The sequence below is a fragment of the Typopeltis vanoorti genome, chromosome 18, assembly GCF_054136105.1.
Source record: "Typopeltis vanoorti isolate ZY-2024b chromosome 18, IOZ_Tvanoo_1.0, whole genome shotgun sequence".
NCBI lineage: Eukaryota > Metazoa > Arthropoda > Arachnida > Uropygi > Thelyphonidae > Typopeltis > Typopeltis vanoorti.
In genome coordinates, this window is record NC_143566.1 from 49,127,909 (window position 1) to 49,151,762 (window position 23,854).

The 23,854-nt window shown below is 35.7% G+C and overlaps 1 protein-coding gene across 1 annotated transcript; it reads left to right on the forward strand.

Moving 5' to 3' along the window:
• The first annotated feature begins 4,116 nt into the window (after window positions 1-4,116).
• Window positions 4,117-22,330, forward strand: LOC150096652 (15-hydroxyprostaglandin dehydrogenase [NAD(+)]-like). Its single transcript, XM_090408414.1, has 8 exons — window positions 4,117-4,175; window positions 10,536-10,642; window positions 14,083-14,206; window positions 14,447-14,553; window positions 16,774-16,870; window positions 19,986-20,062; window positions 21,694-21,836; window positions 22,100-22,330. The coding sequence occupies exons 2-8, from the start codon at window positions 10,550-10,552 to the stop codon at window positions 22,194-22,196; spliced, it is 738 nt and encodes a 245-aa protein (XP_090264540.1). The 5' UTR covers window positions 4,117-4,175; window positions 10,536-10,549; the 3' UTR covers window positions 22,197-22,330.
• The last annotated feature ends 1,524 nt before the right edge of the window (window positions 22,331-23,854 follow it).

The window sequence follows — 23,854 nt, forward strand, 5'->3', positions numbered from 1 at the left end:
GTTAAATTACATACAAGACATTCACATATTTTTGAATAACGTTATTAGTGGAACTTTCATAAAGGTAATAAAAATTACCTTTCACTATAATTTTGGCAGGCTACTAATACAGTATGATTGATTAAATTTAGCACTGCTAAATGTGGATAAAACGAATCGCTCCCTATTCTGCATATGAAGAATTCCTATTCGTTACCAATTCTGGTGTAGCGAAGTCACAACTAAATATGCAACCATATGGAAATTTGAAATCCGGGATTAGACTACGCGATAAAATGTCAAATGCAGCTCTACAAAAAAAAAGAAAGAAACAAACCACGGTAAATAAATACGAAGAAGAGAATATTTTAGTGACTGTCTAAGAGAGAGAGAGAGAGAGAGGAAAGGACTTTACTACTTCAGAATACTTCCGTACACTGTTGTGTACGCAAGTATTCTGAAGTAAAGATTAGTTTGCGAAGAATATTTGCGTGTATTTAAATATGTTCATATCAATGATGTTAGAATATTATTTAAAACCCGTCCATGTTACAAAACAAAAATGTTATAGTAAAAGTAGACTTTCCCATTGAACTGATCAAAAAGTATGAATTGATTTTTATATCAATTCAATCGGACGTTGAATTAACCTTGTAAATTTTTTATGTTTTCAGGATTTCAGAGCAAACTATGCACTTCTTAAACCAATACATTTCTATCCCACAGTCTTTGATTCATACGATTATTCGGTAGTCTAATCTTATGACTTCACTAGAAATATTCAGAAGTCTCAGGTGTCGAGTCAGTGGAACGACAGGCTTAAAGTATCTTGATGAACACAAGTTAAAGGTACCACTGACAATTACTGATTGTCAGTGGTTCCTTGATTTACTGACAATTCATAACCTGCAATATTCGGTTGCCGATGAGTGGAAAAATGTAGAGAAGGGTTAAAAATCATTTTGCATCCATGGGGACATTCAAAGTGCTTCTCTAATGGGAAGAGCCATTTGGTCTCGAGCCCACTGCGTGACGCTAACAGATTCGGAATCAAGATGATATAATTATCTTGACAAAAATTAGAAACACAGAATGGTTTAAATTCGGACTCATTCGACCTGTCAATGTTTCAAACACTTTACACTAGTTAAGTGTGTTTGAAATTCTGTATGAATTCAACGAGCAATGTTTCATTTAAAAATGCGCATGCGCTACCACATAGCAGCCATCTGCCCGCATACAAGACTCATTTGACCCGCTCACGACCCACTAACAAAGTGTTTCTGTTATCGTAGAATGCATCAAAAAAAGAAACAAAAGAGTGATTTTTTTAGTTTGGAAAAGAGAGGATACCAATTAAACATGATATTAGTAAATGACAGACTTATAAGTGCTATGGAATTCGTTACAGATTCCAAATAGATTTGTGAAATCTCTTTGGAATAGAAAATGAATCTTACTTATCCAGGTAAGAGCATCCGTAGCTCAGTCGATACAAACGAAGCCAGGTCGGAAAGACCTGGGTGCGATTCTCGTCGGTGACTTGAGGAAACTTTATCTGGTCTCTTTCGACAAAAGCTGAGTTAGCCGGTCTCACACCGAGGTAGGGATTTTGGACATCCGGAACAGGCAAACCGGCCTCATGAACACATGCATCTACACACATAGGACACACCGAGAGGCATAGGGCTAACCACCTTATCTTCGAGTAACGGTTGCAAAGTCCAAGAATAACCTGGACACCGTAAACGTAGAATAGCAGGATTAAGTAAAGTACTTATCCAGGAATATGTACCACGACAAAATTTAGATTTGGAGGATAAGACACTATTTGATGAATATTTGGAGTATTACTCAAAATAAGAGTGTAATCATTATTATCTCAACGATAATAAAAGCTACTGTAAATACAAGCTAAATACATGGTATTTCTAAATACCATGTATTTAGCTTATACAGCCAAGGATGAAGTGGGTTGCCTATCAATCTTTTTTATATAGACTTTGACACTCGACTCTGCAATTGAAACGTTCTTTTTTAAACAAGGAGTCTAAAAATGTCTACACCTTGTTAATTCGAATATGAACGAAGGAGGAAATATCACATTCGAATCATCAAACAAATGTTTTACACACTTGGTTAGTTCTGTAAAATATTCAGCCAAATATTTTACATCACCAATTAAAAACTAAATACGAACAAAAATGAAGTCTCACAACACTTAAATCATGATATTTGGTTATAAACAACAAGTAATTGCAGTTGCCTCTCCAGTCCCTCATTGAAATATAAATGAAAATTTTCTTAATTACCCATGATTGTTTCTCAAATGAAGGTAAAATATTTTATATATGAGAAAACGTTTCGTGGTATCGATCTACAAGAATAAGGAAGTGGTGACAGCTACTGAAGAATAATGAAATAGTGAAGTTATCAGAAGGAATGAGAGAGAAAAGGAGGGAATTAAAAGCGATCCCAGAAGACCAGTTTAATCATAAATTTAGAGAAATATTAAAAGATTTTTATGTCCTGGAGACAACCTGCAACAGGAAGGTATTTGGTATACACTGGCCAGGGAAAGAATTTCCTATAATCTCTCTAAATTATATAAATTGACATCATTAAGGATCAGGTAATGATGAGATAAGTGTAAGTGTGACAGGTGATTGTGGAGAAATAGATGGGTTGTTCAGAGATGGACAGTACTAAGAACTATTGCTGATGTCAATATATAAGCAGCGAATTCGTTTTTCGTTTTCTAGCCAATACTTACCAGATTTTTCCTACTGTAGATTTTCTTTAGGAAAATAAAGGCTACAGCAAATATTTTATTTTTCTTCTATATTTTTCATCCGCAATCATTCAACCCCTTGGCACTTCATCTAGTATATCCCCAGACAACTCATTCATGTCATTGCAATAGCGTTGGATGTTTATGGATGATGAGATACTGATTTACTAGCAGAAGGTTTAAATAAGTCGAAACAACGGATGCAGGAAGGGGAACGGTTCCAAAGCGAAGTGCTAAAACCATACAGAATTTGAGTAAGGAGAGAAATATGGTTGGTAATTCGGTTTTGATTTACTGCAGTTAGTTTAATCGTAGAAGTGCTCTTATAGTGACCTCTTGCACAATATACGAATAAACTATCATCCTAACAGTGTGCTTAAAAGCCATTTCTCTCATTACAACCCTGTGTGTGTGTGTGTGTGTCGTTCGTCCTTCTGGTAGATGTGTCTGTTTTGTTATATGAATCCCCTAAGGGATGCATCATCTAGGAGTTGATTCTCCCAGAGAGAGAGAGAGTTCGCTTCTACAAAGAATGAAGCTGATTTGCATTTTTGTATATTCGAGTGTTTCCAATGAAAGACTGTGTGCTGTTCCCGTTATATCATGGAAAAATAACAAAAAAAAAATCAGTAAACTGTCCGGATTCTTCTTTTCCGTTCAGAGACGTATTAAATAGGGAGAAGATGGATTTGCGTTTTCTCAAAGTACCTGGTTGTAATAGTTGAGAATTGTGATGGACGTACAATGTGACAATAAGTAATGACTACATGCTTGCTTTTTATAACTCTGAAACACTGGAGGACTGATTTCTTTCAAGCATCTTTAGAGAAATCGGTAAACATTCGAAAAGAAAATTGCTATTATTCGCGGAAGAGCTGCTTCCGGACCGAACAATGAATTACCTACACCCTCTAGAAGACATTTTTCGAGTTCCTATTGCAAAAACGCCGTTAATTTGAGAATAATTAATATGCAAACTGTTGCGAGTATCTCTAGTGCTACGAATAGCACAAATGTATCTGAATTGCCTGATGGGGGGCAATTAATTTAATAGACTTTATTGTGGTAATAGCAACTTTGAGGTAACGATTATTAAAATGAATGGACTATGTAAAGAAAGGACAATATTTCAATTCAGCTCTTCCCCTTTATTCTAATTTGTAATAATCAGAAAAAAGGGCAACATTTCAACTTTTCTTCTCATTGCATAATTTTATAATAAATATGCTACAAAAAGCTGAATTTATCCGTATCTGTCAACATCATGTGAATTTTCAAGCACCCAATGCTCTACTTAATGTTTTGCTATCAACGACCTTGTCTTTTATGCCGGTTTTATCACACTGAAAACAATAGAAAACCGGTACATAAGTTTTGACTTTGCGGCTGAGTGCTGAGGAGAAAGGTAATCAGACTTTTATTCATTTTTATTGCATCTGTTTCAAATTTACGTAGTGTTGTTCACTGGCAGGGGCGTTCATGTAGCTCTTTTCGATAATATACTGTATATAATATATCATGAATTAACGTTATTTTCCACAAAAACCTCTGAAAATATAAAAAGTCGGACTTCCTTCTGAACTGAAGACTATCGATTAAACTCTGGGTTTAATGTAACGAAAGATTTCAATAAAGTCGGAATTTTTTTAAATTTCTTAACAGACTTGCAAGCTTTCCTTTTATTTTGTAGAAAACATCCGATTGTCCGCGTTTGGTGGGTTATTTTATTTTGAGTATTTACCAACAGAAGTATGAGGTTTCAATATAAAATACAATATATTTAGTATTTGGTCTCTAAGAATGGCGAGGTGTAAGTAGACAAAGAAAATATCTGAGCTTGTTTGGAAATTAGGGTGTTATGTAAGGTAAGGACAAGGGAAGTGAGATATTTCTAAAGAAAAATCAGACAGAAAAGTTTAACTTTTATTTCATAAATATCTTGATGTTTTTACAATTCTACAGTAATTCTGTGTTACAGAGAAATGTTTCAATATTTCAATAAAACCAAGACCAATAAACTACAGGTTTTTAACTAATAATTAAAATTATGAATCTTTTAACTAAACTTTTGTGCAAAATATTGTGTTTTGCGGATTTCTCCATCTTGATGAAGTTATCCTATTTTTTTTTATTTATTTACCTTCCGACTTTTGACAAATTATTATAATATTTATGCGGAGAGAGTGTCGGTAAAAGAAAGCACGAGCTAAAACCTTATTTAGACGAACTAATAGGAAAAGCAGCTAAATACATTTTTAATTTATTGGGTATATACTAAACAGGCTTTTATTATCTCCGCGTCTCTTATGTGAATAAATAGTACGCAGAATTCAACACTGTTATTAAAAATGACTACATTTCAAACATTCAACTGCAATTCTCAGGTAAGAATTTTTATTTATCCAAATTTTGATTGTATAGCAGTAGAATCTCATAAGAATGAAAATGCATCTATTGAACTGTTGCGGGACAGCTTCCTCAAGCAGCATGAGACAGAAGGAACTCGGAGTCAAAGAGTGTTAGATTTGATTATAGTGTCAGAGGGCGTTTCAGTTAAAGATGTAACTATTCTGCCTTCAGTTGTATGGAATGTATGGTAATTCTATTGCACAAGGGTGGTGCAAAGACCGGTGTATCCAACTATCGACCAATTACTATCTCAGGAGTGGTGGTGATGATTTTGGAAAAATTGGTTAGGGTCCGCATTCAGAAATGGGTTGACAGTGAATATCTACTTTGCAATGAACAACATGGATTTACTAAGGGAAGGTCATGTTTTAGCAACTTACTCACAATCAGTAATAATGTTGCTATTGAAAAAGACAAGGAGAATGGATACACCATGATCCTTTTTGATTTTCCTAAGGTTTTGACAGAATACAGCATGGCAGTCTGCTGCATAAATTGGAGAAAATGAGTTTGGGTTATACAATATTAGCATGGATAAGAGGATGGTTGACTGACAGATATCAAAAAGTGGTATACGGGGGGTCTGAGTCTGCAAGGTTTAAGGTAACAAGTGGTGTACCACAAGGATCAGTGCTTGGTCCACTGTTATTCAATCTGTACATGAATGATATTGGGAAGGATTTGACAAGTGACATACAGTTATTTGCTGATGACGCAAAGATAGGTAGGGTAAACAGGAATGCTGCTGATATGCAGTCTTTGCAGAATGATTTTTAAATAGGCTGAAATTGTGGGCATGAGAAAATGGTGTCAATTCAAAGTCAGTAAGTGTAAAGTTATTCACTTCGGCATGATTAGATATCCAATGTCTTATTATAATGATAGGATTAGGCTAGAAGAAACTGATGAGGCTAGGGATCTTGAAGTGTTAATAGAGAGGAAGGTGAAGTTTAGGGGCCATGTGGCAAAGTTTGCAAATACAACTCAAAAGATAATTGAAATGTTGAAACGAACGTTCACATGTAAAGATAAGGATGTTATTTAGCCTCTTTACAAGGCCTTGATAAGACCTCACTTGGACTATTGTGCGCAGGTCTGGTCTCCGTTGTGATTCTGATATGTTGGAGAGAGTGCAAAGAATAGTGTTAAAAATGATATCAGGGTTGTGAAATATTGATTATGAAGACAGATTGAGAATTTGTAGACTGCAGACACTAGCAAACAGTAGAAAGAGGGGTGATATGATTGAGACTTACAAACTTCTGGAAGGATCATACAGGATTTCAATTGATGGAATATTTAAATTTATGGAGGGTGAGGAATGGACGAGAGGGCATCCATGGAAGCTGAGAATGAAGGCCGCCAAGAAGGGTGTGAGGGCTAGATTTTCTCTCAGAGGGTGGTACGTGATTGGAATGGATTGCAATTGGATGTTGTGAGTGCAAGCAGTGTGACTGAATTCAAGAATAAGTATGATAGCTGGTGCGTGTAGTATGTGGCCTCCCTCGATGAGTCTCTGACTCCCTGGAGGTCTCATAATAATAATAATAATAATAATAATATCAGAGGAAAAAGGAACTCAAGTCGCACGAAAAACTTATTTGTTTTACTATTCGGAGAAGTCGAATAATGCTTACCAAAGGAATGTATGATATACTTAAATGTATATAAAAGAGATAATTAAAAAGAGAACAAAGGGTGCTTATTCGTTATCCTTACGAGTAGTTCAAGGACAGAAGTTTGTAGAGTACTTTGTTATCTATCATTTAGAACGATTGTCTTCACAGAAAGCAATCAGCCTTATCCACTTATCAAACAGGTAACTTTTTTTAAAGAGATAACAGAGTTGAGTAACTTTTGCACCTCATCAAGGGCAGGTTTCGAGAGTGGCGTAATAAGATCGAATCATACAACATGTGTGCTCTTCAGTCTGTCGGTTATGCATAAAGCGAAACCTCAGTTGTCGACAGCAAAATTCCTCCCACACGGTACGAGACCGGCTAACTCATATTCAAAGGAAAAGCATTAATAAAGGTTATTGTTGACGGAGTCAAATACAATTCTGTTCAACCAAAGGGCATCGTCTATATCTATTGAGATGTAGAGTCTCCTAGTTTCAGTGACGCCAACTTTATCCAGTAAATAACAGTTATTGCTAATAAAACAACCGTTCATTATAGACAGTAATAAAAATAACTAGGTTATTTTATTCTTCCCCCCTTCTTTTATATATATATTGTACACACACGTATGCATACAATATACATTCTCAGAAGAGGTGTTTAGTTCAATCGAAAGAGGTTATCAACTATTAAAGAGGAAATTAAGAAATAGGATGACCTGGAAGAGGGTAAATAACATAGCGACAGGAACAGTCCCTTAGAATGATAATGATTTATCAGCTAGTATTGGCAACATCCATTACAGTTAATAAAATGGCAACGTGTTTTATATATCTGATCGACTTCATAAAGGCAACAAGCCCTAATAAGCACGTGCCATGTGTGGGCAAGAGTTAAAGAAGAAAGGAGGAATATCTTCACATTTTGTTTGAACAGCTGAGGATTGTAATCTTTAAGGAAGGCAGAGTGGGGAAGACTGGTCCAAAGAACAGAAGTGGATGGAATAAAAGAGGAGGCCTGGAAGTTGGTTCGATTAGTTTACAGATGGACTGTAAAAGGTTGTTGGATAGCAGTGGCTCTTGTTCTAATGATTTTGAAGGAATTATCGAGGTCAATTCAGTAGAGCACTTTCTATGAGAGCATCTGTAGAAGAGGCACAAAGCTGAAACTGAACGTCAGTGAGAAAGTGGATGTGTTGAGAGAGGGATGATTAATTAAACAGAGTGAACTCTTCTGGATAGAATCGAGGAATCTTAGAGAGACGTTTGGTGCCCTAATACAAACATGGAAGCAATATCGAGTGATTTGTAATATTGTAGCAATAATTTGGAATTTGCATAGAGTTAGCAGCGATAAAAGTGAAGTAGTGTATTGGGGAAGAAGTATACCAAGATTGCTGCAGAATCTATAGTTGAAATGTGTTTATGTTAGGAAAATTCAGGGGGTATAGGTCCGTTAAAAAACGAAAATCTGATCATGTTTGGATATCCCGGTATTACTGAAGGTAAGAAAGAAAGTTGCGAGCTTTTTTCTCGCGAGAGCTCAGAGGACAGTTTTGGTTGCATTGACGTCTACAAGTTTGTCCGTTCCCCATTAGGGTATAGCTAGGGGATCGTAGTTCAGGCCACTGGTCGTGGTGAATCTTGAGGATTCTAATTCTTCAGCACTACAAGATCCCATCCATAGTGTACCGTTATCAGCAAAGCTATGAATAGGATATGAAGAGGAAGAGAGTGGGTGAAAGAGGGGAATACTCTGGGATACTTCTGCATTGATGAGGAAATCTGAGGAGAGGAATCCGCCCACCATGATACTTAGCAACCAGTTGCAGAGTGTAGAAGGCAGGTAGGATGGCAGTTTGCTAATTATACCGCTGTGTCAAACCCGATCAAATGCCTTTGAAATGTCAAAGGCAACCATTTGAGTTTTTCCAAATTTTTCCATGGCTTCAGTCCAGACGGGGGTGGTGAAAGCAAGAGGATCAGTTGTAGATGGCGAGTGGCGGAATCCGTACTGCTGATCACTGAGTAGTTGGTAGATCTCCAAGTACTTCAAGAGTAGGGTAGATTCCAGTTGAATTGGATAGATGGATAAATAGATGATACAGGATAGTTGTCAGTTCTGGGGCAATTTTTAAAACAGTAGGTGGAATACCGTACAACAAAGGCCTTCTTTGTGTTCAGGTTACTAAGGATCCTTTGGACTTTTTTATGACTGATATGGAGAAAGCCCTTCTTGGTGGAGTGGAGGGAACTTTGCTCAGCTCGTTAATGCAGGAATTGGTGGGCAAACATTACGTCCAGTGGCCTTCTCAAAGTGACCAGAAGGAATGACTGCCATTTGGGAAGGATGCGAGTTTGCGGCATTTGGCCCTTTCAAAATTATCATTTCATTTAGTGATGATTCTTTTACAGCGGTTGATAGATGCAGCATACGCAAAGTGAGGCTGGAGGTTTGGTGTATTGAGCCATTCGTGGTATGTAGAGTTTCTGTTTCTGCGTTGGCACATTTTTTTAGAACAAAGGCTTCGATGGTTGGTGGTTGAGAATTTGGAGTGAAATAAGGAATGAAAGCATTAATTTATGTAAGGATGATTTCTGTTATTCGGTCTGAGCAGGTTTTTGGATCAGAGCAACTGAAGAAGTACGTTTGTGGATCGATAGAGAGAAAAAGAGAGCATATGGAAAGGGCAGTTGGTTTAGTAGAGAACATTTGATCTGCTTTGGCAGATCAAATGTTCTTATTTTGATCTGCCAAAGCAGATCAAAATAAAAGCCAAATTTTGATTATTAGGTGAAGATGATTGGGAAACGTTTTATAAGAATTAATGTTGTTGGTTATTTCAGGGTTTTTATTGGATTTTTGTTGTTTTTTATGACTTAATTCTTGTTTTGTGTTCCTCAGTAAAATCGGGTTGTGATTCATTGGATATGATGAGAAAGAGAAAATAAAGGAGTGGGGTATGCAATGAATGGTGACAGACTCGAAAAAGAAACGCCCATGCAGAGGGAACTCCTCCTATTCATATGTGGCCTTGATACCCTCCCCTTCCCGCAGCAACTGTATTTGGTCTTCCTCTAGTTACGAACTGGCAAAATACGTGGCTGAAGAAGTTGATGCTACCTGATTGGGAAGCCCCAGATTCGTTACTAATTTGTTCGGTCCCATGCATTAATCAGTTGCTGGTCTGCGGAACCGTTTTTCTACTGTGCCTTCGAATGGGGTAGGGTACGGGCCCCCTATAGTGTGATTGGTATATCATTCAGAACAGCATTCTTGCTGCATGTGTGAAGAGAGAGGAGGAAACAGAATCCGGAACACTTGCTCTAGAGACCAAACATGGCAACAGTCATTACAAGTCTCTAATAAGCAAATGGGACGAATATAAGCGGGACAAATCGGTATTCAAAATCTGTGAGAAAAAGATTCGACTGTTTTCGAGTAATGTTTTCTTTTTACAAAAGTGGCATTGAATAAAGCAAAATTGAACAGACGACACTCTAAGGAATGTTGGATTGGTGCTTAAAGAACTGTACTTAAAAAAGAAAACAACGATTTCGAAGAATGGAAACAAGCAGCTCTAATAATGCCTGTCACGGGAAAAAAAAAAAACCCGTGAACACCCAGACACACAAGCGCTTAACTACACATAACCATACATTGGCTACCATTATTCAGAAAAGGTACATTTCATATATATCTCAATATATTCAAAGTAGTTCTACTATTTTCAGAACTGCACGATACAATGGAGTTCCAAGGAAAAGTCGCCATCGTCACAGGAGGTGCTAATGGAATAGGGAAAGCAATTTGCGAGGCTCTCGCCAATCACGGTTGCAAGGTAAGCTCAGAAAATTTTATGTAACAGGAAATTGTAGTAAAGCTAATGCTAAATATATCCATACTGAAATAGAAGAAATTTTGTGTCAAAATTAGTTTTAACTGTTTTTTTTGCTGAAAGATTATTCTTTCAGCAATTTTTTTTATTTATTTTGGTTGTATTTATATACAGGTTGTATATAAATATAGGTTGTATTTATTTTCCTTATTCTTCATTGGCAGTTCTTATGTAATATATAACAAAGAATCCTTTTGAATTCCGGCCAATACAATTACTTTGTTTGGAAAAACTTTTATTGGGATTATATTGATCAAGTGTATATAATAAATAACTAAGTTATACCAACTAAGTCTGTTGGCATTTTCAGGGTACATAACTGATGTAAGGCACTAAAGAGTAAAAAACTGTTACAAACTAAAATCAATTGATTACAATTATATTAAACAAAGAACAGAGCGCGTACAATACATTCATAGAGCGTGGATGATCTCACTTGTTATTTAGGAACGTTCTATAGTTGGCACTATAATTCAGTTCTGGCGAGTTGAAGGATCTGATAAGGGTCTTCCAGATCACGGGCAAGATTAGTCCATGGTTCCTATTAAGGTTTTGTGTACAGCGGGCAACTGTTGTGGCCTCCTTAAAAATTCGGGAGCGGAAGTCCTCCTCCATGTAAGGAATGTACCCTGAAGATGCCAACAGACTTAGTTGGTGAAACTAGTTGGTATAACATAGTTGTTTATTATATACACTTGATCAATATAATCCCAATAAAAGTTTTTCCAGAACTTTTTGGTCAAGAAAATTAAACGTTTTTTAATATTATTTTGTTTGTTTAGTTACTTTCAATTATAACAAGCCTATCGGGATATTGGGCGTAAGGCAATAGGAACATAAACACCAAAGAAAATTTGGTTTCCCCATCGTATTTTCCTTAACATGTAATGGGCAAGTTCACTTGGATTTTATAAATCCAATTATAAATTTACAACAATTGAAAGATCTCATAATAATCACAATGAAAAAAATTACTCAAAACTTATTCCTTTTTTTAATATCAAAAAAAAAAAGTTTGATTGGTTACAAGAAAAAAAAGACCGTTGTAATGGTGAAGAAATCAGTAAGAATTTATAACTGACGGAAGTTCAAGGAGAGTTAATGTCCATTTTAGATACAAAACTAACTAAATAAATAAAAATAAAAATAATGGCGACCATTAATGCATTGATACACTTCTACCACACAAAACCGCTTTCGTACGGTGTAGTATAGAAGTTATAGCTATACAAAGGTCTCACACTTGTTTTTAATAATGCAGTGTACAGATGTAGAGCATACTGTCTACATACAATAAACAAAATGTGTTATGCAAGATTTAAGTTAAGAAAATGTAATGACCATTACAGTATTATGTTGAGCTGCACAGATATCTTATTGATTCCATCGCTCTAGGATAATGCTGTTATCATAAATTACACGGCTGGACAGGAATCGCAGCTATATTTAGAGGGGCTAGTGACATGAGCATAAGAAGTATTATGGCGCATTTATCCCTTTCAAAAATATCTGGCCCTACAACCTTCAATTACTTCTTTTGTAATCAAAACCAAAGCAAACACAAAATACTCCAGAAGACTTGAAGTATTCGCTACTAGTTTGAATTCAAACAAAACAGTTTATATCCAAATCCTTACTTGGTCATATCCGTACTCTGGCTCATCGATCATTGCGGAAGAGATTTTAGCTTGTATCAGGCGATTATTTGATAATTGTTATTTGAAATTCCTCCTATGGTGAATGATGAGGCATCTCCTCAAAGGCAGTCAACTGTGAATATCCGAAATCAAATTTAAGAAAAGAAAGAAATCGACCAAGTAATAAAAGTTGCTCTAAAAATGCTTTTAGCTATGAGTGATATGCTGCCATGAAACGAATATACACTCGGTGAGCAAAATATTCGGTGCGTTATCCTGATAAATGAAAACTACCAGAAACAGGCGAGTGACGATAATACAGCAAGCAGCTTATTTAAATCGGCAGTAGAATGCCTCGAAGTAACATTCAAGTGGAGTCGTCATTAATAAACACCCTGGTCTGAATAACTTTTAAGATAATAGTGGGAGATCTGGTTATTACCACAGAAGTAATTAGGGTTCCGAGAGTATCACGTCTGTAAAGGTGTGTGATTTGTTGTCAGCTACTCTGTTTGCGGTGATTAAAAAAAAAAAATTTCCAGTAAAAAAAAACGTCTCCAATATTCGCATGAGATTTGGAGAGAAATGAGAAAATGGCGTACGTTAAACTGTTTTGAATTAAGAGAGAAGACAAATAATTATATGAGGTAGGTGTATGATGTCTATTAATTTCATGTATTCATCTGGCCGGCTTTGTTTGTTCTACGGAATGAAAACTGGAATTTCATTAGGAAAAAACCTCACACTTCTAAATGACAATTTAACTTACACTCAGATGAAAAGTTGTTGTAAGTTGTACCAATCACAGACGGAATTCGATTAGTGGTTGACAGCTATCATAATGCTGCAACAAGGAATTAGATGTTTATCTAATAGGGTTGCCGGCTAGGGTAAAAGTGCTTCTTTAAAATACAACCGAAGAGTTAATAAATAGGAAAAGGTTTTCAGTTAAAAAATAAAGGTTTTGTAAATCACACATCATAATTGAGCCTGAATCTGCTAAGATTGGAACTGAGTTCTTCTACAAATATTTTTGAAGAGAATATGGAATTTTAACGGTTGTAAGCAAGACGTAGTAGTCTTCAACCATCCTAGTAGTAAATAAAATGTTATTATATTAATTATTCTTATAAATTTATGTGATTTCGTCATCTTAAAAGGAAATCTCATCTGATTCTTAACGTGTTAGGTTCGGTAACATGATACGACTAAACAAATTAGTTTTATCTGAAACGTAATACATGTGAAGATAGGGCGGTTATTTCAATCTGCCTAGATCTGGCAATTGGAGATCCTCAGGTAGGCGGCGGATTTGCCTATTTTAAGGGACACTGCTTTTTCTTCCCAAGTTTCTGGAAGAAAATCCTTGATACATTCATACAACATCCGTCTACTGTTAGTTGAAAATACCTTATAAACGTTCTTCGCCTCCTAGATGATATTCGAACTCAGACCTCCAATCAAAGAATACCACCGATACAGAACGAGCTACGGAGGCTCTTTGTAAATACAATGGTAAATTCAAAGTGAAAGAAACCACTTGACTTCAAAAAATGATAGCCATCCTCTTTACTGAAGAATAACAGTATAATTTGTCCTGTAAATGCACAACGTGAGAGGGAATTTTGTAAAAAATAAAAATAAAATAAAATAAGAGTATAAAATCACCTTCGGTTTCGAAATTAAACATCAACAGATTACTTTTGTTTTTCATAGAAACAAAATAAATATTCGATGTTAATTTAGGTGTGTATAGCAGACGTGATCGTGGAGAAAGGTCAGTCCACTACTGCCGAGATCAATGAGAAACATGGAAAAGGAACTGCAATGTTCGTGAAATGCGATGTCACCTCTGACGAGGAATTCGAAGGTAAATAATGCTTTCGCTATTTGGTTTTTTTTTTTACTAAATAACAAATTGGTAAAATATGAATTTCTTCATCAGTAGAGTAACTGGGAATGAGAAATAAGATCTATAATGGAAACACTGAAATTTTGTTTACGTCAAATCTTTCCAATAATAAAAGAGTGGCGTTCGTATTTTGATAATAGTGGAATCAAGCATACAGATGATCAATTATTCGTTTTTTGTATTCTTTTTCATCTGAAGGTGTGTTTCAAGAGGTGATGGCAAAGATGGGTCGAGTGGACATTCTGGCTAACAACGCTGGAATAATAACTACAACTGACTGGCAAAAGATGGTGGATGTTAATCTGGTAAGTAATGTTTGATGTTCCCTCCACTCACGAAAGGTTTATTTGTAAACATTATAGTCCATTTATACCTTGAGCAATTTAAGGATTTTTATTAGTTTATTTTGTATTTTTTATATATTACTTTTTACATGGAACGTTTTTAAAGCCACTGCACGCCTCCAAGTGAAGCAGTGATCTCACACGGACGATGAAATTCATCTTTCGCCTAAAGACAATCGCAAGCATCCATGTGCACAGCAGGATTCGAACTTACAGCCCATCGGTTGGAGAGTGGATTCGCTAAGCACTTTGCCAACCAGGATGGTATAATACTAAATATATGAACGTTATGGATGCATTATAGGCAGGTGTAATCCCATGTTTAAATGTGCTCTTAATAGAAAGTCTCTTTCACAGTTATCTGAAACAACACGTTCATGAAACAGAGAAGAATGGGTCTCGGATGTCTAGAGAAATTAATGAGGGATCATCATCATTACCTAGACGCTCAATGTGATAGGAACCATTTTATTCTGATAGAGGAATTAAACCCGTCCTAAGGGACGAATGAGGAGGAAAGGAACAGGAATTAAGGATAATGGAAAATAATGATCAGGCCATATCAAAGTGGAGATTAAAAAAAAACTTACACGAAATATTAACAGAATTAAGGAGTGCTATCTGGGAAACACCACTGCTTAATGGAAGTAATCACGCTAATACAAAATCCACAACGCTCGGATTTATTAATCCGACAACACATCTGTTCATGAAGAAAAAGTAGATGCATGTCTACTTGCTACTTATGAACCCAAATAATTTACGACATTATAGATTTCCTTTTATTATTCAAAGCTTTTAGCTGATTCCTGTGTTTTATGAATATTTAGGTATTAATTTTTATAAAACTTTAAACATTGTATTATGCAACAATATCGCATAATATGTTTATTTATTTTTTAATTTATTCTGATCTGTTATCCTAAAGTTATTTCAAGCACAATGTTTTATGAAAATAACTGCTCAGAATAAATTTAGACATTAAATTATATAAGATTGTTTTCAGGAAATTTTGTCAGACAAGATTTAGATCAATAAAAACTATCAAGTGAACATAGAGAAGTCAACCTATAAGGATAAGCCAGCCGACAGGGATATACACGTTGGGAGGTGAATTTTGTATACTTTGCGCATCGGTCTAGACACAGCGGCAGTTATAAGAGGATAAGATTGATGCGAAGTCAAATAAAACTTAAAAGAAAAAGATCTTAAATCTGGAGATCGTGACATTATCTACATGTAAGAGGGAACAAGGTCAAGATCATTCTTTCAAGAAAGAACCCAGGACTGTTTTGATATCACTGAAGTTCACTACATTAATTTCATTCGCCCTCTGAGGGGATCTATTTAAGATATTGGTTAAGGAATATCTTGAAGCTTGAATCACTTGAGTACTACAAGATGTCTAGAATGAAGAGGAATGGAGAATACTGTCGTCAGCAAAACTACGAAGAGAATGTGCGGTCTATATATAAACTCGTTGATGTACAGAAAGAAGAGTGTAGGTGAGACGAAAGAGGACTGAGATATTCTACCACTATCGCTATGCATATTTCTGTCTGTATCTTCAGAAACTGTAGCATACGACTTTTGTATATCCTGATGTATCACTTGTGGGAAGCTTCCCGATTCTTGCGATACACCATTCGTTCATCTAATGTGAATTTGTGTTGATTCTGTTCAGTACTGAGCTAGCCTGTCTGAAGATCTGAGATTTCTTTCCCTCCGAGTATTTCGGTTTTCTCTTCTTATATATAAACCTACCAGCAACATATTTGTTGGTAGAATGACATGCAAGTTATATATAAAGTGAAATTTGTGCTAATTCGTGCAATTCACGACGGTGGCCCCTGTGATGGACTGGTATTCTGGAAAGCCGATAATAATAATAAATGGCTGCTTATATATATGTATGTGTGTATATATATATATATATACACACACAAATACACACACATATATATGTTTAGTACTAAATAAAATTTATTGTTAATACCACGTGATGCACTTTTTGAAAAGAGAAGTCTTTTTTTTCGTTAAAAGTAGTATCTTCCCCTTCCTAAATTCAGAACGTATTTACAGATAGCTTTATTTGTCTTAAATCACCCCCCAAAATGGATCCCTCTTTATAAGAAAGTACAAATTCAAATTCCGCCCTATAACTGTCTCTGTTATTTCCAGAAAGGTGTGGTGCGTGGGACTCAGCTAGGAATGCGATTCATGGGAAAAGACCAAGGTGGACATGGTGGAAGAATAATCAATACAGCCTCCATAGCAGGTAATACTAACGAATTCTAACATTTATCTGATGTCGTTGAAATTCTTACTCAGGTAAAAATACAAAGAAACTATATTCATGTCAAATTCCGCAGGGAAATTTTGAACACCTACTTAACAAATTAAAAAATTGAGGCAGTGGTAGAATGAAAAAATCGAAAATCCAATAAATCCACAATTTAAGCTCTTTAATTCCTTAAATTCATGCAAGAATTGAATGACACTTCTATTCTCAATTAAGTAAAATAAAATAAAATATTTCTTTACTAAGTTTTCTTCATGTTTTCGGTGTACACTAACTCCTAAACCACAAGGGCCATTTGTCAATGGCCCATTATCAAATCTTCCATATGTTTTTAATTTATTTCTTATTCATAAATACTACCACCATTTTTTCTTTTTATCACACATTTTAGGAAGAACTATTATAACTATTCGGTCACAGGACGCAAAAAAGGTTTATGTCTGTAATTTTGGTACAATTTTCAAAAGTTGATCATTTGTTTCGGCATCCCTTCGTTGACGTAATTCGCAGCTGAAGTCACATCGAACGGAAGCCTTCAAGTTAAACATTTCATTAATAGTTAAACATAAGAGTTGTCAAAAGCAGTCGCTTCATAACTAAATTCAGTTAACTTAAACAGCTAGTTCGGAGGGAGAGAGAGTAACGGAAGGGTATATTTAAGTAGGTAATCAGTTATCGAAACACTATAAATGTTGTTCCAAAGCAAATATTTCAAAATCCAGTTTAGATTTTATGAAAGTAAACATGATATTAACATTTGGAGTTGAGTTTTCATAGACTCCAAAGTGCAGACAATTATGTAATATCTTTTATATGTCGTGTGTGTGTGTAATATCTGTGGTATACGCAGAAGAGTCCAGCGGATCCACGGATTACACTTAACGATCTCTCATCCCCTCCCTTTGGATGGGATCTTAAGAGAAATGATGAAATTATACTATCATCTCCTCATATATAAAAAGGTCTGTATTTTTTTATTTTTTTTTGAATGTCAATAACACGCAATGCCGAAAAAAGGTAAAATGTCGAGAAATAAACGTACATCCATTGGTAACTGGAAATGAAACACTGGTGGGTGAACGTATCTCACATTGAAAACAACACCTCCCTTTACTAGCAACACAACTGTTTGAGACGTCTGATTAGTAGTCTCATCTCAACACCAGAAAGTTTCTGTCTAGTGTCTGACGGCACGGCATGCATGTTCAAATCCTGCATTTCCTCAACCTTCCCTACTTTGGCACAGTACACCAATAATTTCAAATGGCCTCTCAAATAAAAACAAAGCATTTTCGTCAAATAACCGAAGCGGGTGTAATTGGTCCACCTCGTTCAATCCATCTTTCAGAAAACATTTTATGAGGTGTGGGGAAGCTCAGTCATGCATGAACCACATATTTCTTCTGTGTGCGAAGGGAAAATATTTGTTACCAGGTTTCCCAAGAAGTCACGATATAAAGGTCATGCAAGTGTATTTAGCATAGTCTTATTAAATCTGTCTCCAAGTATTCTACCCGTACGTTGATGGGTAGGTATCATTGGAAAATTCTCACTAAATAACTTCATGTGGATTTCGATTGGGGTCTACTGCTTGGAAAGAAGTCAATGGACATCCCCATAGCAAGATGCATCGTGCCATGTAACGAGTTACCAGTTGTAGTATAATTTGGAGGAATAAGATGCTCTCAAGACAGTGCAACTGTCTCCAGGTGATGTGGCTGCGAGGAGGGAACTGACAGAGTTTGAAAGAGGCGTTGTCATAGGATGCCATGTTCGGAGAATTGTTGAATTGAGATGGCCCAATTTGTCAACAGTCAGTGATACTATACTGTGATAGAAGCGCAGGTAGTCAACCGGAAATGTTGCTGCAATATAGACACCCAATTACACTCACCAAACATGACTGTAAGGTGCTACGAATAATTTGTAAAAGCTACCATTCGTCAGCCAAGACGTATAATGCGGAGTTCCGGGCATCAACTGGAACACGAATCCATACACAAAAAACATTCAGAATCGAGGGTCACAAGATGGGTTTCCATGGTAGGAAATATGCAATATGTACGTCCCATGCTATCCGAACCAACATGCAGCGTCGTGTTCAGTGGTGGTGGTGCCAAGAGCGTATCCATTGGTGTGGAAACTTGAAAAGCTTTATTATTGAACTGCGAATCACGTTACACCTTCTACGGAGCAGATGGATGGGTGTGAGTGTAGAGACCTGGTGAACGTCTCTTACCAGACTACATAACCCTGAGTACGAAATTCGGAGGTGGCGGTGTTATGCTATGGTGTCCTGTTTTTTCCTGGTTTGGCCTTCTGTTCGTGATGCCACGAACATGGAACTTAGAGAGGTTCTCTAAGTTCACAATGTTAACTGGAAATACCATCCTCCACGAACAATGCTTCGACCGTGAAAAGCACTCGAGAGAGAGAGAAATCGTTGATCCAACGAGCACTTGTAGAATTTATATACAAAACACTAATCGTGAACTGGTATTTGTGAGGTCTCTGCAGTTTCCTCTTAATTGGTGAAGAAACTATGCCACTCTAAAAAAAAAGCCAGTAATGAAAACAATGAAAACACTAAGAGTATTTAATTCGAGAGCTGATGAAATGTTGTACGTAGTTTGAGGAGAATGTCGTAGGAAAAGGTTGTTCGCCTGTAGAAAAGGGTTATCTATAATAAGTCACCCTGAGAATAATTTGAAAATTGAAAATCAGGTAGGATTCATGTAAAACACAGCGAAATGTGGACTGACATCTTGACAGTCGTATTAAGGAAGACTGGTTCCAAATACTTGACTCATCTGATATCATACTGGCGGAGAGTGTACTAATAAAAGTTACAAAAGAAGCGCGTAAAATTTAGCTTTTTATATTGATCTACTATTTATTTTTAACACAATGCATTATTTAAAATATTTTTATATATGAATAGTTGACGCCTGTCTTGTTCTACTGGAGAGAATTCCATTTTTGTAGAACGACATTTAAGATTCATTAAATTCAGATTCTTATAATAAACTCTTCAAGGAATTTCATAGAAAAGTGAACATGCTTACAGAGCAACGTTTTAATTTATTTTTAGGTTTGATTCCATTTCCGAATATTGCAATCTATAGTGCAACTAAGTATGGCGTGGTTGGAGCGACCCTTAATTTCGGAGTAAGTAGTTCAATATGTAGACATTTTCAAGTGTTTATTTATTCATTGGAGAAAATGGATATTTGTGTTAATGGAGACGACGAAGAGTATTGCACATCGGTCTATCAATAAACTGTATTTCATCAGAAATATTTTCCAAATTAAATAAAGAAATCACACAATTCACAGACAAAAAAAATGTTAGTGATAGTAATGTGTGGTGGATGGCGTTGGTGGTAGTTGTGTGTAGTGGGAGAATTAAGCATTAGAGAAGACGGTTAGATGTGCGTAATGGAGAGTGGAGTGGCGCCCTCCTGCGATGAGTACTCGGATTCCTTGAAGATGTCACGTAATAAATAATAATAATCTTAAACTTTCCACAACATACTTGATAAGAAGTGCCAAGTTTTCACAGAATATTATCAATGGCCTAACATGTACATATCATTATTATTTAATTCAATTCAAAAATATTTAAAACAGCTTTTTAAGCAAAGCTTTACTTGTTTTAAAATCGGTCTCGCATGTTTCTAATTAAACAATAAAAGGACTCATAATAATACTGCAACAGATCACCAATCGAGAAAATGATACTCGTATGTGAAATGATGGATGCAAGATGAGCAATTACAGAATTCAGGAAAGATATAATCAGTTTAAACAAAACAACTGCAAAATGGCGTAAGCTAAAAGCAGAAGGTGAAGTTTCGGATAACAGACCCCAGAAATAACGGCATTTTTGGGTCTAGAACTATGATCATTTTTGAAGCCAGATATTTGATGGCCACACGATGTCCCTGACTTTGCTGGGAAAAAAATTTAGATTTAGGAGGAGGCATGGACTGGGTATGTAAAATACGAAATCAAAAATTTCTGATGGGTGAAGAGTACATTGGGCGTGTGTGTGAAACGCAGGAAAAATTCAAAGTCCTTAAAGAAATATGGGAAGGATTGGCAATTTGATAGTATGAAGATGTACTGTTTGAAGGATGTTCGACTATAACAATAGTAATGAGCGTGATAGTAATGATACACATTTAAGGCAAAACTTCACATTATATTCCTTTTTTTTACTTAAAAAAGTACTTGTAAAATTTTGCTTCCAAAGGTTCAGGTGAATTCAGATTATAACAAGATAAAATAACATGATTGTGGTGTAGTCCATCATCCTCAAAATCTAGCTGCCTATAATTTTTCCTAACGTTTCCCTAACGGAAACACGGATTTTTCAACTCTTTCTCAAAATAGGTAATCCGGGTCAGAACACACGCAATTTACAAACATAATATACTGGCCACGTAACTCGAATACGACATAATTCCAACTAACCTACTTTGATGATATTGCAGGTCAGAGTACGAAATCTAACGGCGCTTCAGGAATCCAGACCAAGGAGTAAGAAGTGCTGAAAAATACCTCAATCACTCCCATTTACAGCAATGAAAGAACGAAAAATTAACAAGGGAATAATAATATGTAGTTAATCCTAACTGGTTTGTGATAACACTTCATATTTTTCATACTATATTTCAGTAAACGTACGCTATTATTTAACTAAAGTGTTCTCAATATGACACTCGTTAGCTACTATCGTCCTGCTAAATTAATAGACAATCAACACACTTTAACTGTTTTGTTTTCTTTCTTTGCAGAGTGATTTTTACTTCACCAAATCAGGAGTGTCGGTGTGCGCTATTTGTCCAACGATAATAAAGACCGACATGTACTGGGAAGGCATAAAGGAGTTTAGCAGTGAAGAAATTGCATTTTTAGAAAGAGAATACCCAGATATTCGGTAAGCCTTCGAGAGCTGAGAAGTTTTACAGTGAGAGTGCCCTAAATGAAAAGTCAGAATATGAAATTATATTTTCTATTTCATGTTCTCATTATTTGAAATTTCAACGGTTAATGATGGAATAATGTCAAACAGTGAAATAATGTGAAACAATGAAAGGTGTACGTTTGCGATAGTAGTCAAGTAATTTTACACATTAAAAATGCAGCTAGAAAATTTGTCACACATGTGATTCTCCTATTCTAATTTTTTTTTTCTTCCAGTCCCTCTGATGTTGCCGAAGCCGTGATGAAACTATTAAAGGATGGCAAAAATGGAGCCCTTCTGAAAGTGGCCAAGGACTGTGTCGAATATGTGTGATAGACATTTCCTGTTTTACTAATGATGAAGGATTCAATAAGTTTCCTTGTCTTATTGTGTACTTTTAAAATAAATGCACATTGTAAGAACCGCAAGACAAAGAAGTATTTTCTTTAAATGAATTAATTATTAAACATTAACCTAATATTTCAAATAAATTTAATTTTCAGCCTTTTGCATGGAATTCATGTATATTTCTACGATCCTTATAGCTTACTAAGCCCAAGCCCAATAGAGTTAAATTACATACAAGACATTAACATATTTTTGAATAACGTTATGAGTGGAACTTGAATAAAGTTAATAAAAACTACCTTTGATTATAATTTTGGTAAGCTACTAATACAGTTCAACTGTTTAAATATTGCACTGCAAAATGTGGATAAAACGAATCGCTCGCTATTCTGCATATGAAGAATTCCTATTCGTTACCAATTCTTGTGTAGCAAAGTCACAACTAAATATGCAACCATACGAAATTGAAAATCCGGGATTAGACTACGCGATAAAATGTCAAATGCAGCTTTACAAAAGAAGTAATGAACAAACAGAGCTGAACTGTTTTACGGTAAGAGTGCCCCTAAATGAAAAGTCAGAATATGAAATTATATGTTCTAGATAAATAAATACGAAGAAGGGAATATTTTAGTGACTGTAGAAGAGACAGAGGGAAGGGCTACATGAACATGACGTGTAATATGTGGAACACGTTCTCTTATATATTCTCAAGTAAAGGTTAGTTTGCGAAGAATATTTGCATGTATTTAAATATGTACGTATCACTGATGTCGATTAGAATCTTATTTAAAACCAATCCATGTTACAAAACAAAATGTCATGGCAAATGTAGTCTTTTCCTTGAACTGTTCAAAAAGTATGAATAGATTTTATATCAATTTGATCACATGTTATATTACCCTTTTAAATTACTTATTTATCGGGTTTTAGAGAGAACTATGCACTTCTTAAAACAATGCATTTCTATCCCATAGTCTTTGATTCATACGATTATTCGGTAGTCTAATCTTACGACTTCACTAGAATTATTTAGAAGTCTCAGGTGTCGAGTCTGTGGAACGACAAGCTTAAAGTATCTTGATGAACACAAGTTAAATGTACCACTGACTGATTTACTGACAATTCATAACCTGCACTATTCGATTGCCGATGAACGAAAAAAATTTTGGAGAAGGGTTAAAAAATCTTATAGCATCTATGGGGACATCCAAAATGCTTCTCTAATGGGAAGAACCATTTGGTCTCGAGTCCACTGTGTGACGCTAATAGATTCGGAATCGAGATGATATAATTACGTGGACAAAAATTAGAAACACACAATGGTTTAAATTTGGATTCATTCGACCTGTCAGTATTTCGAAACCTGAACACTAGTAAAGTATCTTTGAAATTCTCTGTGAATTCATCGAGCAATATTCCATTTAAAACTGCGCATGCGCTACCACATAGCAGTCTCCTGCCCGCATACAAGACTCACTTGACCCTCTCACGATGCACTAACAAAGTATTTCTGTTATCGTAAAATGTATAAATAAAAAGAAAAACAGAGGAGATACATTTTAGTTAGGAAAAATGCGGAGCCAATCAAACACGATGTTAGTAAATGACAGACTTATAAGCGCGATGGAATTCGTTACAGA